The following is a 20,026-nucleotide window of genomic DNA, read 5'->3' on the forward strand; positions in this document are numbered from 1 at the left end:
AAGAATACATGTTGCTCTTGCAGAAGCTGCAGATCCAGTTACTAGCACGTACTTGGTGGTTCACAACCATCCGTAACTTTAGTTCCAGGGGATCTGACCCCTTCTTTGGACCTCCAAGGGCACCAGGCATGCATGTAGTACATGAACACACATGCAGACAGACATTCAGACAAAAAAAAAAATAGTAATACGATATTTTTTGTTGCTGTTTGAGACAGGATCTAGGTAGCCCAGACTGACTTTAAACTGTCCTTAGCCAAGGATGACAGTAAGCTCCTGACCCTCCTCTCACCCCAACTCCCATGTGATGAGACTGCAGCAGGGTGCCCTCGTTTGTAGATACTATGTATTCTTCCTGTCCAGAGTTCCTGGAAGCCACATCACTCATAACTACACCAGTCTCCCATGCCTGACATTTTCCACACCTGACAGACATCATAGAACCACTCCATCCCAGTTTGAACCAGGGAAAATGTACAGGACACACAGTTTATTCAACTCTCTGGCAGTATTTTATTCCAAATGCTGACCTGGCCTATAATTAGAAAAAAGAAAGCTGTGGGTCTGATCCCACAGTTCCTGCGGGGAAAGCCCAGCGTGGCGTTCACTCTCTCTCCTGCTGCTTCTCATTTCACCTCAGAAGCTAAATATGGTCGTAAAAAGATGCTCCACGGCTGGGCATCCCAGTCACCTGGGCCACACACACCAGCCATGACTGTAAGAGGGTTGGGGGCTGCTGACCCAGGCAGGGCAGGGGAGAGCAAGAGAAGCCTTCAGGGTAGAGCTGATTTTGCAGCCCTACCACCGGGCACCCTCAGGAGTCTTTTTCTTTTTTTTCTGAGACAGGGTTCTCTGTGTAATTCTGGCTGTCCTGCAACTTGCTCTGTAGACCAGGCTGGCCTTGAACTCACAGAGATCCACCTGGCTCTGCCTTCTGAGTGCTGGGATTAAGGTGTATGCCACCACTGCCAGCTCCTCAGGCTAGCTGAGGCTTATGGGCGCCCCCTTGTGTCTCTTCGTACTCCTCCCAGGGTTTCAGCTGAGGACCAGGAATCATCAAGGTCTGAAAAAAAACAGGAGGAACTCAAGTTACCTACCAATCACACCTATTGTTTACCCAGAATGTCTTCCTCCCTCACCAGCATCCAGGGAAAGTTCCCCTTCCCTAGCGTCGCATCATTCCGTCTCTCCACTAGGTGGAGCCCAAGAGGAGAGTTTGAGCATGACAAGGCTATCTACATACAGCTTGAACAAGCAGCCTTACCTTGAGGATGGGCTGCTTAGGAGGTGCCCACGGGGGCACAATCTTGGCATGCATTCTCCAGCTCCCATACGGGTTCATCAGGTGTCTTTCAAACACCACATACTCCAGGACATCCTTGGGCACATCTTCCTGTCCATACATCAATCTGCCAAACCGATCATAAATGGCCAAAGTCTGCAATGATGAAATAAAATCTGGCCTGTCAGAGGATTTTGTCTTATTTTATTTTGCCATACAATTGTTTTTGAAATGATCTTAACAAAAAATTTTAAATTAAAGAAATTAAACTTATGATTCTAATTTTAGAACTAATCAGTTCCTGACATATTGTTCCTCAAGGGTCTCTGATGGAAGGGGAAGGGTGAGGGACCAACAATAGGAGGAGTAAAACCCTCACACCACACCTTAGTGGAGATAACACTTAGCAATGGCAAGAAGACCATGGCAAACTTCTCCTGGGAACCTACAGTCCTGGGCCAAGGCGAAGAGTACAGCAGTGGGAGTACAGCAGTGGGAGCACAGCAGTGGGAGCACAGCAGCGGGAGCACTTCCCTAACATGCACGAGGCTCTGCGTTCAACCCCCAGAACCACAAACATCAAACAGCCGTGAACGGCAGAGTCCAGAGACAGATGCCCAAGCAGAGAGCTGCAGTGATCCGAGTCAGTGCACATGCCTCCTGTGTTCAGACATGGAGGGTTTCTGCTGGACCCTGGCCAATTGAATACCCCTGAGACCACTGAAGACTTGGCCTTCGGACCTACTGTGTCCTCAGCCTTTAAGAGAACAAAGTAACTCATGTCTTGGACTTCCCATGTAATCTGCTTTTACAACCTAGGCTAACACACAGTTATGTATGTACTCTTCCGTGCCCCTGACCTGGAACACCGTATCCATGTATGCTGTGGTAATGGTTTGCTGAAAGCAACCGGATATAACAAATATCACATCTGAAATGTAAATAAGTATCCAATTAAAAAAAAAAAAAAACCCAAACAAATATCCCCCAGAAATGCTAGAAGGAACCTTGATAACATGTCTGCACTGCCATTTAATTTCCTGAGTGCTTCAGGGTCAGTTGGGGTCAGCAAAGTTCGTTCCCTTGTAAAACTCTGTTCAAGATTTCTCTCAAGACGCTATCATCTCCTTTCTATACCACTTTCTGTGCCATTCAATAAAAAGTAAAGCCCTTTGTCAGGGACAGGTATGGTTAACAGTCAGACATCAGATGGCATGCAGGCAGACACAGACACATTCAAAAGATAGACCATAGACAGGCCAGGAACCACAGCATACAGTCAGGAAAGAAGTAGCCAATTCCAACTTGGGCTTGCTTGCTCTCGATCACACTATCCAAGAGGAAGCCTGAGATTTCACTGCTTAGAGCAACACTGATGCTTTCTGGTGTCTCTGAGCTTGTCTTTACTGTCCTTAACACAGAGTAAAGAAAGGCTGGAGGAAACAACGGTGACTCTACCTGCCGAGTGTGCAGGCGCACGGTGACCTGGCCATACATGTTGCTCTGGTTCACCAGACCTGAGGAACGGACATGAACCACTTGGGCTGGCTCTAGAGATTCCACAAAGCTCCAGCGCACAGTCTTGTATTTGAGGTCCCAGACCATGTCCTGAGGAAGAAGAGAGGAGTTCATTGGGATTTCCCTCCTGTGAGGCACTGCCCAGACTACCTCTGCCACACTGCAATCAACAGGAAGTGCCTCCATTCTAACCCTCCCTGTTTTAGGGGTGGGAACGGGCCGAGACAGGGACTCAGTCTGTCAGCAGAAGTAATGAAGATTCAGTCAAGCACTAAAATTACAGATGAAAACCACTACGCCCAGCTCTCTGCCCACGTTTCTATGTATTTATTTTTTATTTTGACTTTTTATGCACATATATGTTTTGCTTGAGTATGTATCTTTGTATCAGGTACATGCCTAGGGTTCATGGAAGTCAGAGAGGGTGTTAGAGGAATTGCAGGCAGTTGTGAACTGCCAAGTGGATGCTGGGAACTGAATCTGTGTCCTTTGAAAGAACAGTTTGTGTTTTTAACCACTGAGACATCTCTCAAACTACTCATTGTGTTTTTTACCTTTCTAATTTTTTAAAATTGTGTGTGTGTGTGTGTGCGTGTGTGTCTGTAGTGCATGCTACATGTATTTAGGTTCCCACAAACATTATGGTGTGGAGTCCCCTGAGGCTGAACCTATAGGGTATTGTGAGCCACCTGACATAGGTGCCGGGACCTGAACTCTATTCTTCTGGAAAAGAATCCAGTACTTAATCTCGCAGACATCTCTAGCCCTACCCCACGTTCTGACCAAGCTAGTGGGTATGTCTGCCTCTCCACTGCATTCTTGTTAAAATACGAGTTGAGATCCACCCACCTCCAGGACTGCTCTCCACATCACTGAAAGCCCCTCCACACCAGCAGCTCCTCCACGCACCACTTCCTCCTACACACTACCATAGCCCGCTAATCACCCATGTATTCCCACTGGCAGTACACATGGTGTCTCCCTCTAAAGTTTTCCTACTTTACCCTTCACATGTCAGCAGCGAAAGGGAGTGGTTCCAGAGCTGTCAGAGCTACAATGCATGAGGCACACTTGTCCCTGGGGAGACTGACAGAAACACAAGCTGAATTTGTAGAGAATGAAGTTCGTATTCTAGAACCTCTGGCTGAACTACAGGACCTCCATTCTTCGGGGCTCCTCAAAGTACTGGATACCCCTGTCATTATGCAATTCAAAGTCTTGTGAATTTTAGCTAAAACTTTTCCTACAGGGTAGACATATGAAGCAAGGTCTCACAGACCTAACTCCCAACCTGAAGATCTATACCCTGTGGCTCATTACTGCCCACTGAGGGGCTTTCTCTTTCCTCATTTGCCATGGCCCTCATCAGAATCTATGCCAAATTATGATTCAGCTGAAAATAAAGGACTTTGGTTGGAGAGATGGTTCAGCAGTTAACAGTACTGGCTCTTCTAGAGGACTCAGGTTCAATTCCTAGCACCTACATGGCAGCTCACAAGTACCCTGTTCCAGGGGATCAGACACCCTCCCACAGACATACATGCAGGCAAAACACTAATGCACATTAAAAGTAAATAAATAGATAAATTAATAAGTAAATAAGTAAATAAGGCTGGGGAGATGGTTCAGCAGTTAAGAGCACTGGCTGCCCTTCCAGAGGTTCTGAGTTCAATTCCCAGCAACCACATGGTGGCTCACAACCACCTGTAATCCAATGCCCTCTTCTGGTGTGTCTGAAGATAGTGACAGTGTACTCATACATAAAATAAATAAATATTTTTTATTAATTAACTGATTAATTTAAAAGAAAAGAATATTAAAAAAAAAAAAGAGAGAGGAAGAAAGAAAAGACTTCCCTTCCAAAGCCAGGGTAATGGCATATACATGCAATCCTAGCACCAGGGAGGCTGAGGCAGGAGAACTATGAATTGGTACCTGAACTAGTGAGACCCTGTCCCTGTCCCCCCAAAAAAAGAAATCGAGAAAAAGAGAAAAAAAAAAAAAAAAAAAAAAAAAAAAAGCCAGCAACAAAAGGGAGCCTAGCAGTGGTGTCTAGAATTCATCTGTTCAGACATCCCCCCTTTCTAAGGATGAAAACCTAAAAACCTACCGGAAAACAGTGTTCAGTTACCAAGGTATGAAGCCGGTCATGGTCTGAGCTAGAAAAGAGAGAGAGATTTATCATTGATTCCTACTTTTATGGTACCTTCTATGAAATCTGAAAATGGGCTGAAAAGAAGGCTTGACAGGTAAAGGAGCCTGCCACCAAGCCTGCAACCAGAGTTCAATCCCCAAAACCCAAATGAAAAGAACTGACTCTTCAGGGGCTGGAGAGATGGCTCCACAGTTAAAAAGCACTGTCTGCTCTTCCAGAGGATCTGAGTTTGAATCCTGGCACCTACTCGGTGGCTCACAACCATCTGTTCTAGGGCGCCCTCTTCTGGCCTCCAGAGACAAGGCATGCAAATAGTATACAGATATAAATGCAAGCAAAACACTCATATGTTAAACAAACCTAGCCGTGGTGGCGCACGCCTTTAATCCCAGCACTTGGGAGGCAGAGGCAGGCGGATTTCTGAGTTCGAGGCCAGCCTGGTCTACAGAGTGAGTTCCAGGACAGCCAGGGCTATACAGAGAAACCCTGTCTCGAAAAACCAAAAAAAACCCCAAAAAACCTGAATCCTGAAATTGTCCTCTGACCTCTACATATGTGTCATCTGTGTTCCTATTCACATAAAGTATGAGAGAAAAAAAATTTAAAGATTTATTTTATGTATGAGTACACTGTTGCTCTCTTCAGACACACCAGAAGAGGGCATCAGATCTCATTACAGATGGTTGTGAGCTACCATGTGGGTGCTGGGAATTGAACTCAGAACCTTTGGAACAGCAGTTAATGTTCTTAACCACTGAGCCATCTCTCCAGCCCTGAGAAAAACATTTTTTAAGTTGAAAATGGTAGTGGTGCATGCCTTCACTTAGAAGGCAGAAGCAGGTGAATCTCTGAGTTCAAGACCAATCTGGTCTACAGAAGGAGTTCCATGACAGCCAAGGCTACACAGAAAAAAACTGTCTCAAATAAGAAAAAAAAATTTTTCTTAAGTTTAAAAACAGTCCCGAAGATAGAGAAATAGTTCATTTATACAAACATTTTCTGGCCTTTAATCCCAGTACTTGGGAGGCAGAGGCAGGCGGATTTCTGAGTTCGAGGCCAGCCTGGTCTACAGAGTGAGTGCCAGGACAGCCAGGGCTACACAGAGAAACCCTGTCTCGAAAAACAAACAAAAAACAAACAAACATTTTCTGTATATGCACTATAAGCCACATGATATATTAATTTGTGAATTATCACAAAATCTTAACATTTAATAGTATTTAATACCTTATGTTTCTGGAGCAGGAAGAAATTTCTCTGAAATCACATCGTTTGTTTGTTTTTAGAGAAAGAGCTTCTCTGTGTATCCCTAACTGTCCTGGAAATCATTCTGTAGACCAGGCTGGCCTCAAATTTAGAGATCTGCCTGACTCTGCTGAGGTTAAGGTCATTGGCACCACCGCCCAGCCAGAGACCCCATCTTTTAGGTGGGCAAGGACATTCATTATGACTTGGAGCTGATTCTTGCTCTGCACGAGTAGAGGGAACAAAGTCCAACAACACACAGAACAAAACGTTCCTCATCGGTGCCAACAACCGGCCTCACTGTACACTGTCATCTTCCAACAGGTAAAGCATGGCCATGTGTCTTTTCTGACTTCTCTCCCCATCTTTGGACTCCTGAAGCACAGGACACTGGACTTAGATCTTACGTCTCTCCAAAGAGTCTTGTGTCACCAAGGAAGGACTGGAAAGCCAGCCTACCAGGACACAGGAGAAGGGCTTTCTCTGCTCAGATTTCAATGTGAAGTAAAAATGAAAACTGAAGAAAGGAAGGAAGGAAAGAAAGAAAGAGAGAGAGAGAGAAAGAAAGAAAGAAAGAAAGAGGGAGGGAGGGAAGGGAAGGAGAGAGGGAGGGAGGAAGGAAGGAGACAGCCTCCTTCCTGGGCAGGGACTGTCACAGATGAGCGTACACAGGGACCATGAAAGTCTGGGCATGATGGGACACCACATCCATGACCTCACAGCAGCTGGGACTGCAGCATAAAGTCAGGCCAGGCAACATTCTAAAGTGGCTTGGGGAGGAGCTTAGAAGCTCTGTCCCTAACTGAGGAGCTAGGGATAGTTAATGGACTCTGGGGGAGAGAGACTGAGTTTCCATTAAGGGTAGGTCAACTACACTGCAGTGCATGGCCTAGGCTCATGCATATACACAAGCAGCCCAAACTATTGCTACCCCTATTTTGGCGGGCTATCCAAACTAGGGGTAGCAATACGAGGTGGATCTGGGAGGAGTTAGAAAGACCAGTGGGAGATGAACATGGCCCAATCCTCAAAAGATTAATAAGAACTTTTTTTAAAAAAAGAAATCGCCAGGCAGTGGTGGCGTACGCCTTTAATCCCAGCCTCCTAGCACTTGGGAGGCAGAGGCAGGTGGATTTCTGAGTTCGAGGCCAGCCTGGTCTACAGAGTGAGTTCCAGGACAGCCAGAGCTACACAGAGAAACCCTGTCTCGAAAAACAAAAACAAAAACAAATAAAAAAAGAAATCAGGGGGTGGAGAGATGGCTCAGTGGTTAAGAGCACTGACTGCTCTTCTAGACTTCCTGAGTTCAATTCCCAGCAATCACATGGTGGCTCACAACTATCTGTCGTGGTCTGATGTCCTCTTCTGGTGTCTGAAGACAGTGACAGTGTACTCATATACATAAAACAAACAGAAAAAAAAAAAAAAACCCAAGAAGCAAATCTTTAAAAAAATATATTTAAAAAAGTAATAGTTCAAGGAAAAGTTGGGATACATTATGAGATCCTCCTCCTAAAAGTAAAAACAAGTCCCTCGTAGTCACTATATACCTTTAGTCCTAGCAGTCGGGAGGCAGAGGCAGGCCTTGTGAGTTTGAGGCCAGCCTGGTCTACATAGAGAGTTCCAGGATTGCCGGGGCTACACAGAGAAACCCTGTCTCAAACAACAATAACAACAAAAACTACTGGAAAAGCAGGGAGAAAAGAAAAACCATCTTCAGTTACTACTTCTCACATTAGAAAGTTCTAGAATCTTTACCTGAAGAAAAAGGGGGAAAGGGACCGTGCCTAGAATAGCAGTGGAAGAGACTGAGCACACATAAGAAGGGGCGTCCACTTACTTGTTTAGACAAAGGTGAGCTTCTATGAAAATATCCTTAGCTTTTTCGGGGAAGTCTTTTGTTTTAAAGTTAGCATCAAATTCTTTTATCTTTCGAATTCTGTAAAATTAAGTAAGAAAACCATCATGAATATGATGTCACAGCAGATAACAGTGCATACCACCAATTGATACAACCTGAATTCAGTCTTAGGACCTCACACGGTAGAAGGAAAAGACTTACTCCCACAAGCTGTCCTAACCTCCATATTTGTGCTGTGGAAGGTGCTAACAAGTACACATTCACAAACAAAATAAATAAACTGCAATAAAGTTATGAAATCTTTATATAATCTCCATAACTCACAGTTCACACTAACCCCCGTGTCCATCTTCCCATTCAGTAATCACTGTCTGAATGTGTCTAAATTCAACTCTTTCTCACATCAAATGTAAAGAAAGAACAAGCAGGCCAGGGTGCAGTGGTACATGGGTGGTGCCTTGAAAAGAGGAGGCAGCAGGGCTGTGGTCACACACACACACACAAAAAAGTGAAGACAGAGACAAAAAAGGATCAGGTTTTCTTTGGTCTGAAGAGGTGGTTCGGAGGCTAAGGGAACACAGTGCTCTTGCAGAGGACTTGGGTTGGTTCCCAGAACCCTTATCAGGCAGGTTATAACTGCTACTAACTGCAGCTCCAGAGGACCCAGCACTGTGGCCCCAGATGTCTGCATGCAGTTGCACACACCCACCTACAAACACAGACATCATTTAGAGTAAACCTTAAAGGAAAAAGGAAAAGAAAATTAAGTGGAATTTTAGAATTAAAGAAAACACCCTATTTTTTAAAAAAAATAAATAAATAAGAAAACACATTATAAATCTGGGGTTGGGGCTAGAGGTTCAGCTTGACAGTAAAGCACATACCCAACCCGGGTAAAGTCCTAGTTCAATGTCCAGTTCCTGAGTACCAAAAAAAGGAGACTCCAAACCAGGTAAGAATCACAACAGAACAAAAAAAAAAAAAAAAAAAAAAAAAAAAAAAAAAAAAAAAAAAGAAGTAACACTGAGCTGGGCGGTGGTGGCACACGCCTTTAATCCCAGCACTTGGGAGGCAGAGGCAGGTGGATTTCTGAGTTCGAGGCCAGCCTGGTCTACAGAGTGAGTTCCAGGACAGCCAGGACTACACAGAGAAACCCTGTCTTGAAAAACCAAAAAAAAAAAAAAAAAAAAAAGAAGAAGAAGTAACACTGATGGCTCACTGGTTAAGAGCACTGACTGTTCTTCCAGAGGTCCTGAGTTCAATTCCCAGCAACCACATGGTGGCTCACAACCATCTGTAATGGGATCTGATGCCCTCTTCTGGTGTGCCTGAAGACAGCCACAGTGTACTCATATAAATACAAAAATAAATAGAAGAAGAAGAAGAAGAAGAAGAAGAAGAAGAAGAAGAAGAAGAAGAAGCAGCAGCAGCAGCAGCAGCAGCAGCAGCAGCAGCAGCAGCAGCAGCAGCAGCAGCACCACCACCACCACCACCACCACCAGAAGCAGCAGCAGCAACACTGAAAACTTACCAAAAAAAAAAAAAAAAAAAAAAAAAAAAAAAAAAAAAAAAAGGCAAAAAGGCTGGTGGCTCATGCCTTCAATCCAAGCACTGGGCAGGCAGAAGCAGGCACATCTCTTGTGAGTTTGAGGCTAGCCTGCTCTACATTGTGACCTCCAGAACAGCCAGGTCTACATAGAGAAGCCCAGTGTAGAACAACAACAGAAAATGCAGGACGAGATAAGCAATCATGATGTACTATGTGGCCCAGCTGTCAGAACATGTGCATAGTTATAACATCAACTGACAGAATCAAATTGGCAATAGATTGAAACAAGGAGCATCAGAAGCAAATGAAATTGATTCTAAGGATGTAAGATTGGTCTAACACTAAAGGTCACTGTAGTAGCCCAGCTTGGTGGCATACTCTTCTAATCCGAGCAGAGGCAAGCAGATCTCTATGAATGCAAAGCCAAGCTGATCTACACATAGCGAGTTCCAGGCCAGCCAAGGCTACATAAGACTCTCCCACAAAACTAAAACAAGCTGGTTGTGGTGGCACATGCCTTTAATCACAGCACTAGGGAGGCAGAGGCAGGGGTTCTTTGAATCCAGCCTGGTCTATAGAGCAGTCTAGGACAGCAAGGGCCATGCAGAGAAACCCTGTCCTGAAAATAAATAAATAAATGTAAAAAACGGGGAAAAATAAGTCAATGTAATAAACCACGCCAAGCACTGTGCCTAACACTAGGAATGCCAGGGCTCAAGGAGCCGAGAAAAGAAGATCGCCAAGTTCAAGGCCAGCCTGGACTATATAGCAAGACTTTGACTCTACTTTAGGGTCTGGAGAAATGGCTCAATGGTTAAGAGCACTTGCTGCTCTGGCAGAGGACTGGGTTTGGTTTCCAGCACCTAACCTATATGACCACTCAAAAGCACTTCTAATTCCAGCTTTAAGAGATCGGATGCCTTCTTTTGGCCTCCACACACACTATACACATGTGATACACTTACATGAAGGCAAAACACATAAAAATAAAAAGAGAGGAAGCCTAGTTGTCTCTGACACCTACGCCAGCTGTGATGCCACGTTCTTTCTTAATCGCTCAGTTCTCTGCATCAGTCCTTCCTTTGAAAGAGACGACATTCGAGCATCACCCTCCGGTGGGACATAGGGATCAAATATACCAGCTGTGGGGACAGAAGAAAATTAAGAAACTGTTGAAGGACTGAGACAACATCATCTTGCAGTCAGATAAAACTGGGAAGGACACAGGCCACAAAGTGGCCCAAACAAACAGACTTGCACATAGAGGAAACTTTGTGTTAAACTTGTGCAAGTACCAGGAACTGAGTGTTGCAGTATTAGGACATCTTTTGTTATACTGAGAGAGGAAAAAAGAAAAAGAAAGTGTAATTTAACTTCTCCTAGAGTCTGTTTCTACTTCTACAAACTGGAAAAATTTCATTCTTTCTAGAAGTTGTAAAAACAAGATCAAAAAAATGACTTCATGAGCAGAACTAGTGGTATAGCCCTAAGTCTCAACTACCATTCATGCAGGAGGATCCACCCATCTCAAAGGCAAGAAGAGAGGGAAGAAGGGGTTAGCTCAGTGTAGACTGCTTGATTAACTCCATATTTAACCCCAAGCTCTGTAAAAACAAAACTGACTTCATGAAATACAGTATATATAAGTAAATCATTACTGAGGTCAAACTTAGTAGTTAATTTTTTTAATCTTTTTTGTTTGTTTGTTTATTTTTGTTTTTTGAGACAGGGTTTCTCTGTGTAGCCCTGGCTGTCCTGGAACTCACTCTGTAGACCAGGCTGGCCTCGAACTCAGAAATCCGCCTGCCTCTGCCTCCTAAGTGCTGAGATTAAAGGCCTTCTTTTTTTTTTTTTTTTTTTTTTTTTTTTTTTTGATTTACTTATATGAGTACACACTGTGGCTGTCTTCATGCATACCAGAAGAGGGTATCAGATCCCATTACAGATGGTTGTGAACAGATATGTGGTTTCTGGAAATTGAACTCAGTGCTCTTATCCGCTGAGCCATCTCTTCAACCCCACTTAGTGGTTAATTTAATGCTGTCAATCAGAGTCTAAGGCACTCTAAACGCCACACCTCTTACAGTAGAGAAGTGAGTCAGGATCTCAGAAACCGTTCCTACCTGTACAGGCCAAGTGTATAGGACGCTCCAACCGTTCCTGTGGAATAACCAATCCAGCTTTCCTGGCATATTCCAAAAACTCCTTCTCTGTTCTGTATTTGGGTTCAGGAGTCGGGGGTCTGAAACGGCTTTTGTTTTTAACTGGAACTACAGCTGTGGACCGAGTCACCAGAATGGGCTGGGAGATTAAAAAAAAAAAAAAAAGTTAGCATATAGATGATTTGGAAAGAATAAATCTATCTTGAGCAATCTGTGGAAATGACATACCCAAAGAATGCTTCTGAAGTTATGATATAACTATTATGGAGAAACGATATTACTACTTGAACACCTAGGGATGGCTTTTACCACAAGCCAATTAATAACCTGCATTAACATCAGTCAACACTTACAGTCAAAACTTTCCTTTAATACACTCTGAATACTGATGTATGCAGAGATGACTAAAGCGCAGGTCCTACCGTAAAAGAACTTTTAGTTTAATAGTGAACCGTAGTTATCAACTCAATTCTGAAGACAGTGGAATGCTATTACTAAAGCATTAAGCAAGCTCTCCCGGGCATTTCCTCCACACTTCTATTTCGCTTTTTCGGAAGCAAGTAGCTTCTAGCTCCTAAGTGACCAATAAACTTTTATGAAGCAAGGTAACCTTTTCCCTCCAGGATAAGACAAAACCCTTATCCTTTCCAATTTTTTTTTAAAGACTGTAAAAGAAGCGGGTTCATCTTACAAGCCACTACTTCCCATTTAACATCTCGCCAGACTCTAGAATTAATGTAGAGACGCTTAGTGCCAGGAAACTTAAATCTCCCTCAAGGCCAACTCTAGGCAGTCTAGAGACTTAGGGGTAATCACATACACCTCAAATTCTTCCCCAGATGAAGTCTGACTCGTATCGTCCAAACTCAGCAACGGCCACAGGATGATTATTCCCTTCTATTCTATGCTCCTCTTGCTGTCCCTAACAGTTAATTCGCTCCGTCCCTACCCACCTGCCGAGACCACCATCCCAAAGTCCTGGATAAGGAGGACAAGCCCCGAGGTATGAGGGCTGCCATTTTGCTCTCGCAAAGGCCGCCGGGATGCTAGTCGAGCCGCAGATCACCGAGTCAGAGAAAAAGCGCATAGAGGGTGGAGCGAGCTCGGGAGTGGAATTTTCCAGGGCGCGCGCCCTCGGCCGAAAGGTGAGTCGCGCGCACGCTCTCATGGGGAGGGGCGCGCGAGCGCGCGCAATGGGCTCGCGCGTGCGCAGTGAAACCGCTCTGGAAGTAGGGTAAACCGCACGGCTGTCACGAGCCATCTGGTGGAGAGCCAGCTGCGCCTGCGCGGGAGGCTTTCTGTGGAACTCTGGTTGCTGCATTCCTGGTTACTTAGCACATTGTTACATCTTATTTACATTCGGTTAAAAAAAAAAATGAAGAAGTGCTTTCCTCTTAAATCAGAGATAAGTGTTTTCTTTCATTACTTGGAATTCACTGGAGGTATTTAGGACGAAAATGATACTTTCTGGGTGTGTATCTGACCTCAAAACGCAGTATAACCTTAAACCTTTAACCAACCTAGTTTTCTATGTGAAAATTTTTTCTTACCGTTCTGTTAGGGAACAGATTACTGAAAAGCAAAAGGCACGTGGGTTGACAAGAATCTGTCATTTCCCAAAACATACCATTTCCAAAAATACCACTTACCAAATTTGGTAATAACTAGTATTTCAAAATTGTTTACTATCAACTTAATCCTCACCACAGGTAATAAATATTCCTGCTTTTACATATGTGGTTGGGCCTGAGATACTAAATATGTAATTCAAATTTAGACAAATAGTATCTGGCAGAACTGAGAGTCGGGTCCATAGAGTGTCCAAAATCGCTTCACGTTCAGTGGTTAAAGGAATCCCAATGTGATGATCAGATCATCCTGGAGCCACACAGACTAGGTCAGACATCCTAATTCCTCTCTGCCTGACAAAGGTTCAGTTTCTTAGCTATGGAAAGCTAATAACATATCAGCCCGGATGAAATACGAGGATTCAATATGGTTTCGTTCATTCTGAGATGGATTGTTGGTGATCACTGTTACTTTGGATTAGCTGTTTTGCAAATTTTTGTATTAACCTTCTACCTCAGTAAGTCCAAGGGGAATTGTTAGCTGTCTGCTGAGGACATCACACCAACGGATGTTTCTTAATCCTCCAACATTTAATCATTTGCATTTCTCAGAATGTAGGATAAAAAGAATTTGCCCCGTGGTGCTTCCATCAGCAGCACATACACTAAAATTGGAGTTAACAGAGACCAGCATGGTCCTGGCACAAGGATGACAGGCAAATACAGGAAGCACTCCATGGTTTTATCTGGTTTTATCCCCAGGATGAGTTTTCTACAGATACATTTCTTTCTTTCTTCAGTTCATACATTTTCTAACTGTGCTGCCAACTTCACTGGTTCTACTGGTATTTAAATATGTACTGCTAAGCTTAGCTTTTCTTTTTCTTTTAAATGCATGAGTGCTCTGCTGCATATACATCTGCAGGCCAGAGGGCATTAGATTCCCTTTTAGGTGGTGGTGAGCCACCATGTGGTTGCTGGGAATTGAACTCAGGACCCCTGGAAGAGCAACTAGTGCTCTTAACTGCTGAGCCATCTCACCAGTCCACTAAGCTTAGTTTAAAAAAAAAAAAAAACCTGCTAAATCAAGTCTTTATTAATCATCTGCTACTAAAAACAAAACAAAACAAACAACAACAAAAACTCCTTTCAGCACTTGGGAGGCAGAAGCAGTAGATCTCTGTGAGTTCAAGGCCAGCTTGGTCTATAGAGAGAGTTCCAGAACAGCCAGGGCTACACAGAGAAACCCTGCTTCAGAAAAAAATAAACAAAAGAAAGAAAAGAAAATAGAGGGTAAAGAGATGGCTCAGGGGTTAAGAATCCTTGCTGCTCTTGCAGAGGACCCAAGTTCAGTTCCCAGCACCCACATGGTAACTTGTATTCCCCTGTAACTCCAATTCTAGGGCATCTGTTGCCCTCTTCTGGACTTGGAGGGCACTACACACATCTTGTACACATAAAAACACACAGATCAGGCCGGAGAGATGGCTCAGCGATTAAGAGCACCGACTGCTCTTCCAGAGGTCCTGAGTTCAATTCCCAGCAACCACATAGTGTCTCACAACCATCTATAATGGGTTCTGATGCCCTCTTCTGGTGTGTCTGAAGACAGTGACAGTGTACTCATCATATATACAAAATAAATAAATCAATTCTTTTTAAAAAGACACTCAAATAAGCACCTATATACCTTTTAAAAATCTCTTTTAAAAACAGTGAAAAGGAACCCAGTTTTTTCTAGCGAGATTTTCAAAGTGAACCTAAAGAATAGGAGTCCTTGTTAGCAGCAGGCATATATACACATAGATGTGTGTATGTACATGTGTGTGCAGGCGTATATACACATATATGTGTATGTGTACATGTGTGTATATGTACAGACACACACAAGAGACTAAGTTGCATATTTAATATACCAAAGCAGACCTAGCCCCCAGGTTCTCCCAGAATCCATTAGTCCTTACCTGTTACAGGGCATGGCTGGCATATTCTACCTTCTATGTTGAAATTTCTAGCCCAGGGGCTAGACTTCCTCTTACCCAGAGGCTCATCACTATATAACACTATATAATCCAGACATTCATTTTCTCTCTCTCTCTCTCTCTCTCTCTCTCTCTCTCTCTCTCTCTCCAAGAGCTAGTTCTCTTCCCCCTCCCCTCTGTCTCCCTCTCCAATGGAAACTTACTCACATCATAATTCAAGTTCTAGGGGATCTGACGCCCTCTTTTGACCTTTGCAGTCACTAGGCATGCACCCAGTATACATGCATGAAAAACATATACATCAGATTAAATATATAGATATATGAAGTTGGGTATATCTATGTGTGTCTATAATATCCACACTGGAAAGTGGTTATCTTGAGAATTTGATGGCCGATGGCCAGCCAATCTAGCCAAAAGGACAACCTTTTGGATCAGGAAGAGACTGTCTCAAGATAATACTTCTGAGAGCAATGAAGAAAGACTCTGAAGTCTTTCTCTGACCTCTGCAGGAGCACACACGGTCATAGGCATGTTTGCACAATGATGTGTGTGTTACACACATACACATATCACATCATCTATACACACAAACATACATACACACAATTCACACACACATACAATTTGGTTTTTGCTTTTTTGGGTTTTCTTTTGAGATAGGGCTTCTCTGTGTAGTCCTGAATGGTCTTGGAACTTGCTCAGTAGTCCAGGCTGGCCTCAAACTCAGAGATGGCCTGCCTGCCTCTGCCTCCTGGGATCAGAGGCAAGAACCATCACCACCCAGCTCAGGTTTTATTTATTTGGCAGCGGGGGGTGGGGGGGTGGGGGGGTGGGGGGGTGGTGCTGGCCTGGAACTCAGAAATCCACCTGCCTCTGCCTCCCAAGTGCTGGGATTAAAGGCGTGTGCCACCACTACCCGACTCAGGTTTCATTTTTTAAATTGGAAGTTCTGAAATTTCTCTGAGTGGCCTACATCTAGAAGAACACAGCTGATTTATGCAGCAACATTTTCCTAGAGTGTTGGAAGAATCTGAGTCTAAATAATTAATACAGGTAATTACTGCTTGAGAAATTTGTCCTTCTCTGACATATGGGCGAGCACGAAGAGAAGGGACTTATCCAAGCAGGTGCCACAGAGGAAACAAGAATGGCGACCTCTTAGCCGATACTCTTAACTAATTTTCCGCTAACAACATTAGGAACGCTTCTTTGTCATCCAGGCTAACTCCCTGTGGTTCTCACAAGAGCTTAGGGATGTGGTAGTTCTTGACACTGCATCTTGGCCACGCCTGATTTTCATCCATACAAAGGTAGTAATTCCATACCTAAATTACAAAATTATTAATTCATTAAAAATCAAATGAGTTCCACTCTGGTTAGTTATGGCTCCTTCTTCCAAGCCTGCTAATATACCAGAAAGCATCTGTACAAGGAGCCTGGTAGCATCCTAAGAAGTGTAGCTGCCCCTTATGTTGGACACAGAAGAGACATCCTTGTCCTAGTGGCCACTCCAGTGCAATGCCCCTAAACAAGAAATTTCCAGATATGAGCTGGCTCTTCAGGGAAACCTAGTATGCAGTTCTCATCTCTGCTAAGGCTTAGCCACAGGAACACAGGAAGTTTCCATGGCCCAGAGTGATTCCTTATGTCATTTCTGCAGAACTTCTCAAAGCTGCCTTTCTTTCTGCTCTATCTTTCCACTCTCCTTCGCTGCTGGGGACTGAGCCTTTGCCTTTGTGCTTGTCCCAGATTCCTCTTTCCAAAGGCATGTTCGAGGAGAGATATTATTTATCCTGGCTCAACCAGGAAAGAAGCCCATACTGCTTCTAGAGAGGTCTAGAATTAATCCCTCGCCTCCCCTTGCTCCACTTTCTCCCAGCTGGCTAAATCAAGCAGCAATCCTCAAAGGGAATTTCAGACTGTTCGTGACTCTGTGACTCTCTACCTCCACCCCACTCCACCCTGCACCCGTGTTTAGGGAGGAGGAGAGGGCAAAGCCCTTGGACCAGAGTAATCTGTTTCTAACCCAGTTCCAATCTCAGGGATTACTTGTAGGGGGAGGGAGAGGGAAAGAGAAATAAATCAAAGTCTTAGTGCTGGGAAGAGAGGAGGAGGAGACTCCAGCTAGGCTCTGGAGGGCTTTAGGCACCGGATTCCAGGAGTCTGGGAGCTCCCTCCCTCCCCAGGGTCCGCAGGCTGCAAAGGCAGAGCCTATGGCTTTGGCAGTAATAGGCACTGAGCCCAAGAGTGGAAAAGTTCACGACTTGTGGGCAGATGAAGGTAAAACTGTCCCTGCTCCTGTTTACGAGTTTCATGTCTTTATATGCTCTCAAGCCATAGGTAAAGCCAGTCTGTTAGCAAATAAGTAAGAAGGGGGAGAAAAAGCTTTCTTTGGGGACAAAGGAAACACAGCCCCACTATTGCTGGCTTCCACTTGTCCTGTGGCCTTTGACAAGTCACTTTGCATTTCTGATCACTAATTTGTACTCAGTAGAAAAAAAAAAAAATGGAAGGGGTCTTTCTCATGAGTCTTAAGAGCCCAGATTCCCAAGTGATGTGGATCTCCTTCCTATTCGTAATGAAGGAAGGCAAGAGCCCAGGAGTGTGGACCAGCTGACTCTTGTGGGCCTCGCGTGACTCAACTTGACTAACACTTTGTCTAACCTGCTTCCCGTCCCGCACACCCACAGACCCCCTAACAACCAAACGTGCATTCTTTTGAGACGCGTTCCAGTAGCTGGATACATTATGCTACTGCAGGAAGCTTCCACTAGAGGGTATCAGGGCTGCGCTGGGATCTCAGATCGCCAGACCCGAGCAAGTCGGGACTTGTAAATCTGTTTTGGGAAGCGCAGAGCTTAGTGCAGCTTGGTCAGATGGAATCCAACGGGGGGTTCTGGCGACTGATACGGACCTTGTATGATTTCCAAATTCTGTGAGCAAATTACTTAAACCTGCGGTGGCCCATACCCTTTGGTGAAATGCAATTGCAAAACTTGACTTCACACGGAGTGATAGCGGATGTATCTTGTGACTGTATAGCGCGAATGACTGGGTTATTTCCGTGCTAGAGGAAACTTTTGATATTTGCTGTGGACAAGGAATCCCAGGAGTCTGGAGTCCCCTCCACACAGAAGTGTGGCTCTTTGCCATTTTTTTTTCTTCAGCCTTACAGTTTTGCACGCTGATGCCACAGCTTGTTCCGGCTGGTCCTTCAGTCACATCTGATCACCACAGCAGCCTAAACATGTTGCTCCTCTGTCTTTTATCTTGGTTTTCATGGAGATGAGTTGAATATCTACTTCCTACTCACACCTCTGTAAAAACCTTCTTTGATTCTGCCTTGTGTTTCCTGAGCTGCCACATAGCTGCCTAGCTCTGGCCTTCCCTTTCCCTCTTTTCTCTCCTCCGCTCCCCTTTGGAGATTCCTAAACCAGTGAAGGTTTGGGAAAGGGGGAGGGACAGTGTCCAGGGCTTGCGTGTCAGTAGACACGTTACAGCCGCAGGGCAGCCCGGGGTGAAACCACAAGGCAGAGGCCCCAGGGTAGGCAGCTGACAGGCCCGCCCCCTTTGGCTCCTGCCTTTGCTGTCTCACCCCAGAATTTTCCTGGCAGCAGTGGGAGAAGTTGGTATCGAGTCCTTGAGCCCTGACTCATTCTCTGTCCTAGCTGGGTGCTCCTCAGTTGTATCGCTCCAAGTATCTCTCCGGGGTTCTGCGTTAGCCACATGGCTGTGTCAGCTCAGACAGGAAACGAAACATACTACCTACTCATTTAATTCTCATCCGGGGACCCCAATAAATTTAAACTTTGTACTAGTGCATATAAAATGAACAAGCCCCAACCTATAGTGCTACTTTAAGGATTTGGTATTTTCCAGATTGCTTTAAACAATCATGCTTAACTTTGTCAAAAAAAAAAAAAAAAAAAAGTATAAAAGAAATTGTGCAGGAGGAGGGGGAGGGGAAGATGGGGCCAGGAAGTAGCATAGTGACTCAGGGCCTTATCATAGTAACTCAGGTGTCCCAACCCAACTCTAAGTTATATTCTTTTCCCTTACCGACTTACTCATGGGCCATACTCATATGCTGGCTTTCCTGGACGTTATAAAAATGTTCTTTCTTATGTTGCCAAATTAACTTCTGTAGATTCAATAGAAAATCAATTGTCTTATGATTCCTGACTTAATATGTCCATTTTGCTATTTGTCCTGTGCAAAAACGTGAGCTAGACATGTACATCCTCCTAGGCAGGTTGTCAAAAACACTTAGTTGCACGAAGACTAGTGTAGCAGTCTGCCATGCTGAGGTGACATTTCAAGAGACTGGAGGTTAGATTCTTGTACCATGGATGTTAAGAGTGATTTCCTTTTTTCCCTCTCTTCCTTAATTTTTTGTTTTGTTTTGTTTTTGTCGTTGTTTTGGTTTTGATGTTTTCAAGATAGGATTTCTTTATATACTCTTGCCTGTCCAGGAACTTCCCTGTAGATGAGGCTGGCCTCAAACTCAGAGATCCACCAGCCGCTGCATAGAGTTCTGAGATCAAAGGTGTGCACCACCATGCTTGGCTTGAGAATTTTTTTTTAACTTTCCATTATTTAAAGGTTCCAATCTCTCCTAAACTAGGGCTGAGCTTCCTAAAGACATTAACTGGTTTCCAGGAAAGTCAATTTTAGCGTTATCCTTTGGCAGAGGGAGTGGAG

General features: G+C 44.3%; 1 protein-coding gene and 1 non-coding gene across 2 annotated transcripts; one reads left to right on the forward strand and one right to left on the reverse strand.

Annotated features, from left to right (window-relative positions):
* Nucleotides 1–489: 489 nt before the first annotated feature.
* Nucleotides 490–12,921, reverse strand: Mrpl45 (mitochondrial ribosomal protein L45). Its single transcript, XM_034505466.2, has 8 exons — nt 12,726–12,921; nt 11,734–11,911; nt 10,635–10,752; nt 8,041–8,139; nt 4,911–4,959; nt 2,741–2,890; nt 1,265–1,438; nt 490–1,063 (listed from the first exon to the last, which is right to left on the reverse strand). The coding sequence occupies exons 1-8, from the start codon at nt 12,789–12,791 to the stop codon at nt 977–979; spliced, it is 921 nt and encodes a 306-aa protein (XP_034361357.1). The 5' UTR covers nt 12,792–12,921; the 3' UTR covers nt 490–976.
* A 1,060-nt stretch (nt 12,922–13,981) lies between these two features.
* LOC117712116 (U6 spliceosomal RNA) lies at nt 13,982–14,084 on the forward strand. Its single transcript, XR_004607192.1, has one exon. It is a non-coding gene; the product is annotated as a U6 spliceosomal RNA (small nuclear RNA).
* Nucleotides 14,085–20,026: the final 5,942 nt, after the last annotated feature.

The sequence above is a fragment of the Arvicanthis niloticus genome, chromosome 6 (genome assembly GCF_011762505.2).
Source record: "Arvicanthis niloticus isolate mArvNil1 chromosome 6, mArvNil1.pat.X, whole genome shotgun sequence".
Lineage (NCBI taxonomy): Eukaryota > Metazoa > Chordata > Mammalia > Rodentia > Muridae > Arvicanthis > Arvicanthis niloticus.

Excerpts from the sequence above, each read along its gene's own strand:
- Mrpl45 (XM_034505466.2), bottom strand. The coding sequence starts at position 12,791 with ATGGCAGCCCTCATACCTCGGGGCTTGTCCTCCTTATCCAGGACTTTG. Across the intron at positions 8,140-10,634 it reads AACGTGGCATCACAGCTGGC|AATTCGAAAGATAAAAGAAT; the intron begins GTAGGTGTCAGA and ends TTAATTTTACAG. Across the intron at positions 1,064-1,264 it reads CTAAGCAGCCCATCCTCAAG|ACCTTGATGATTCCTGGTCC; the intron begins GTAAGGCTGCTT and ends GTTTTTTTTCAG.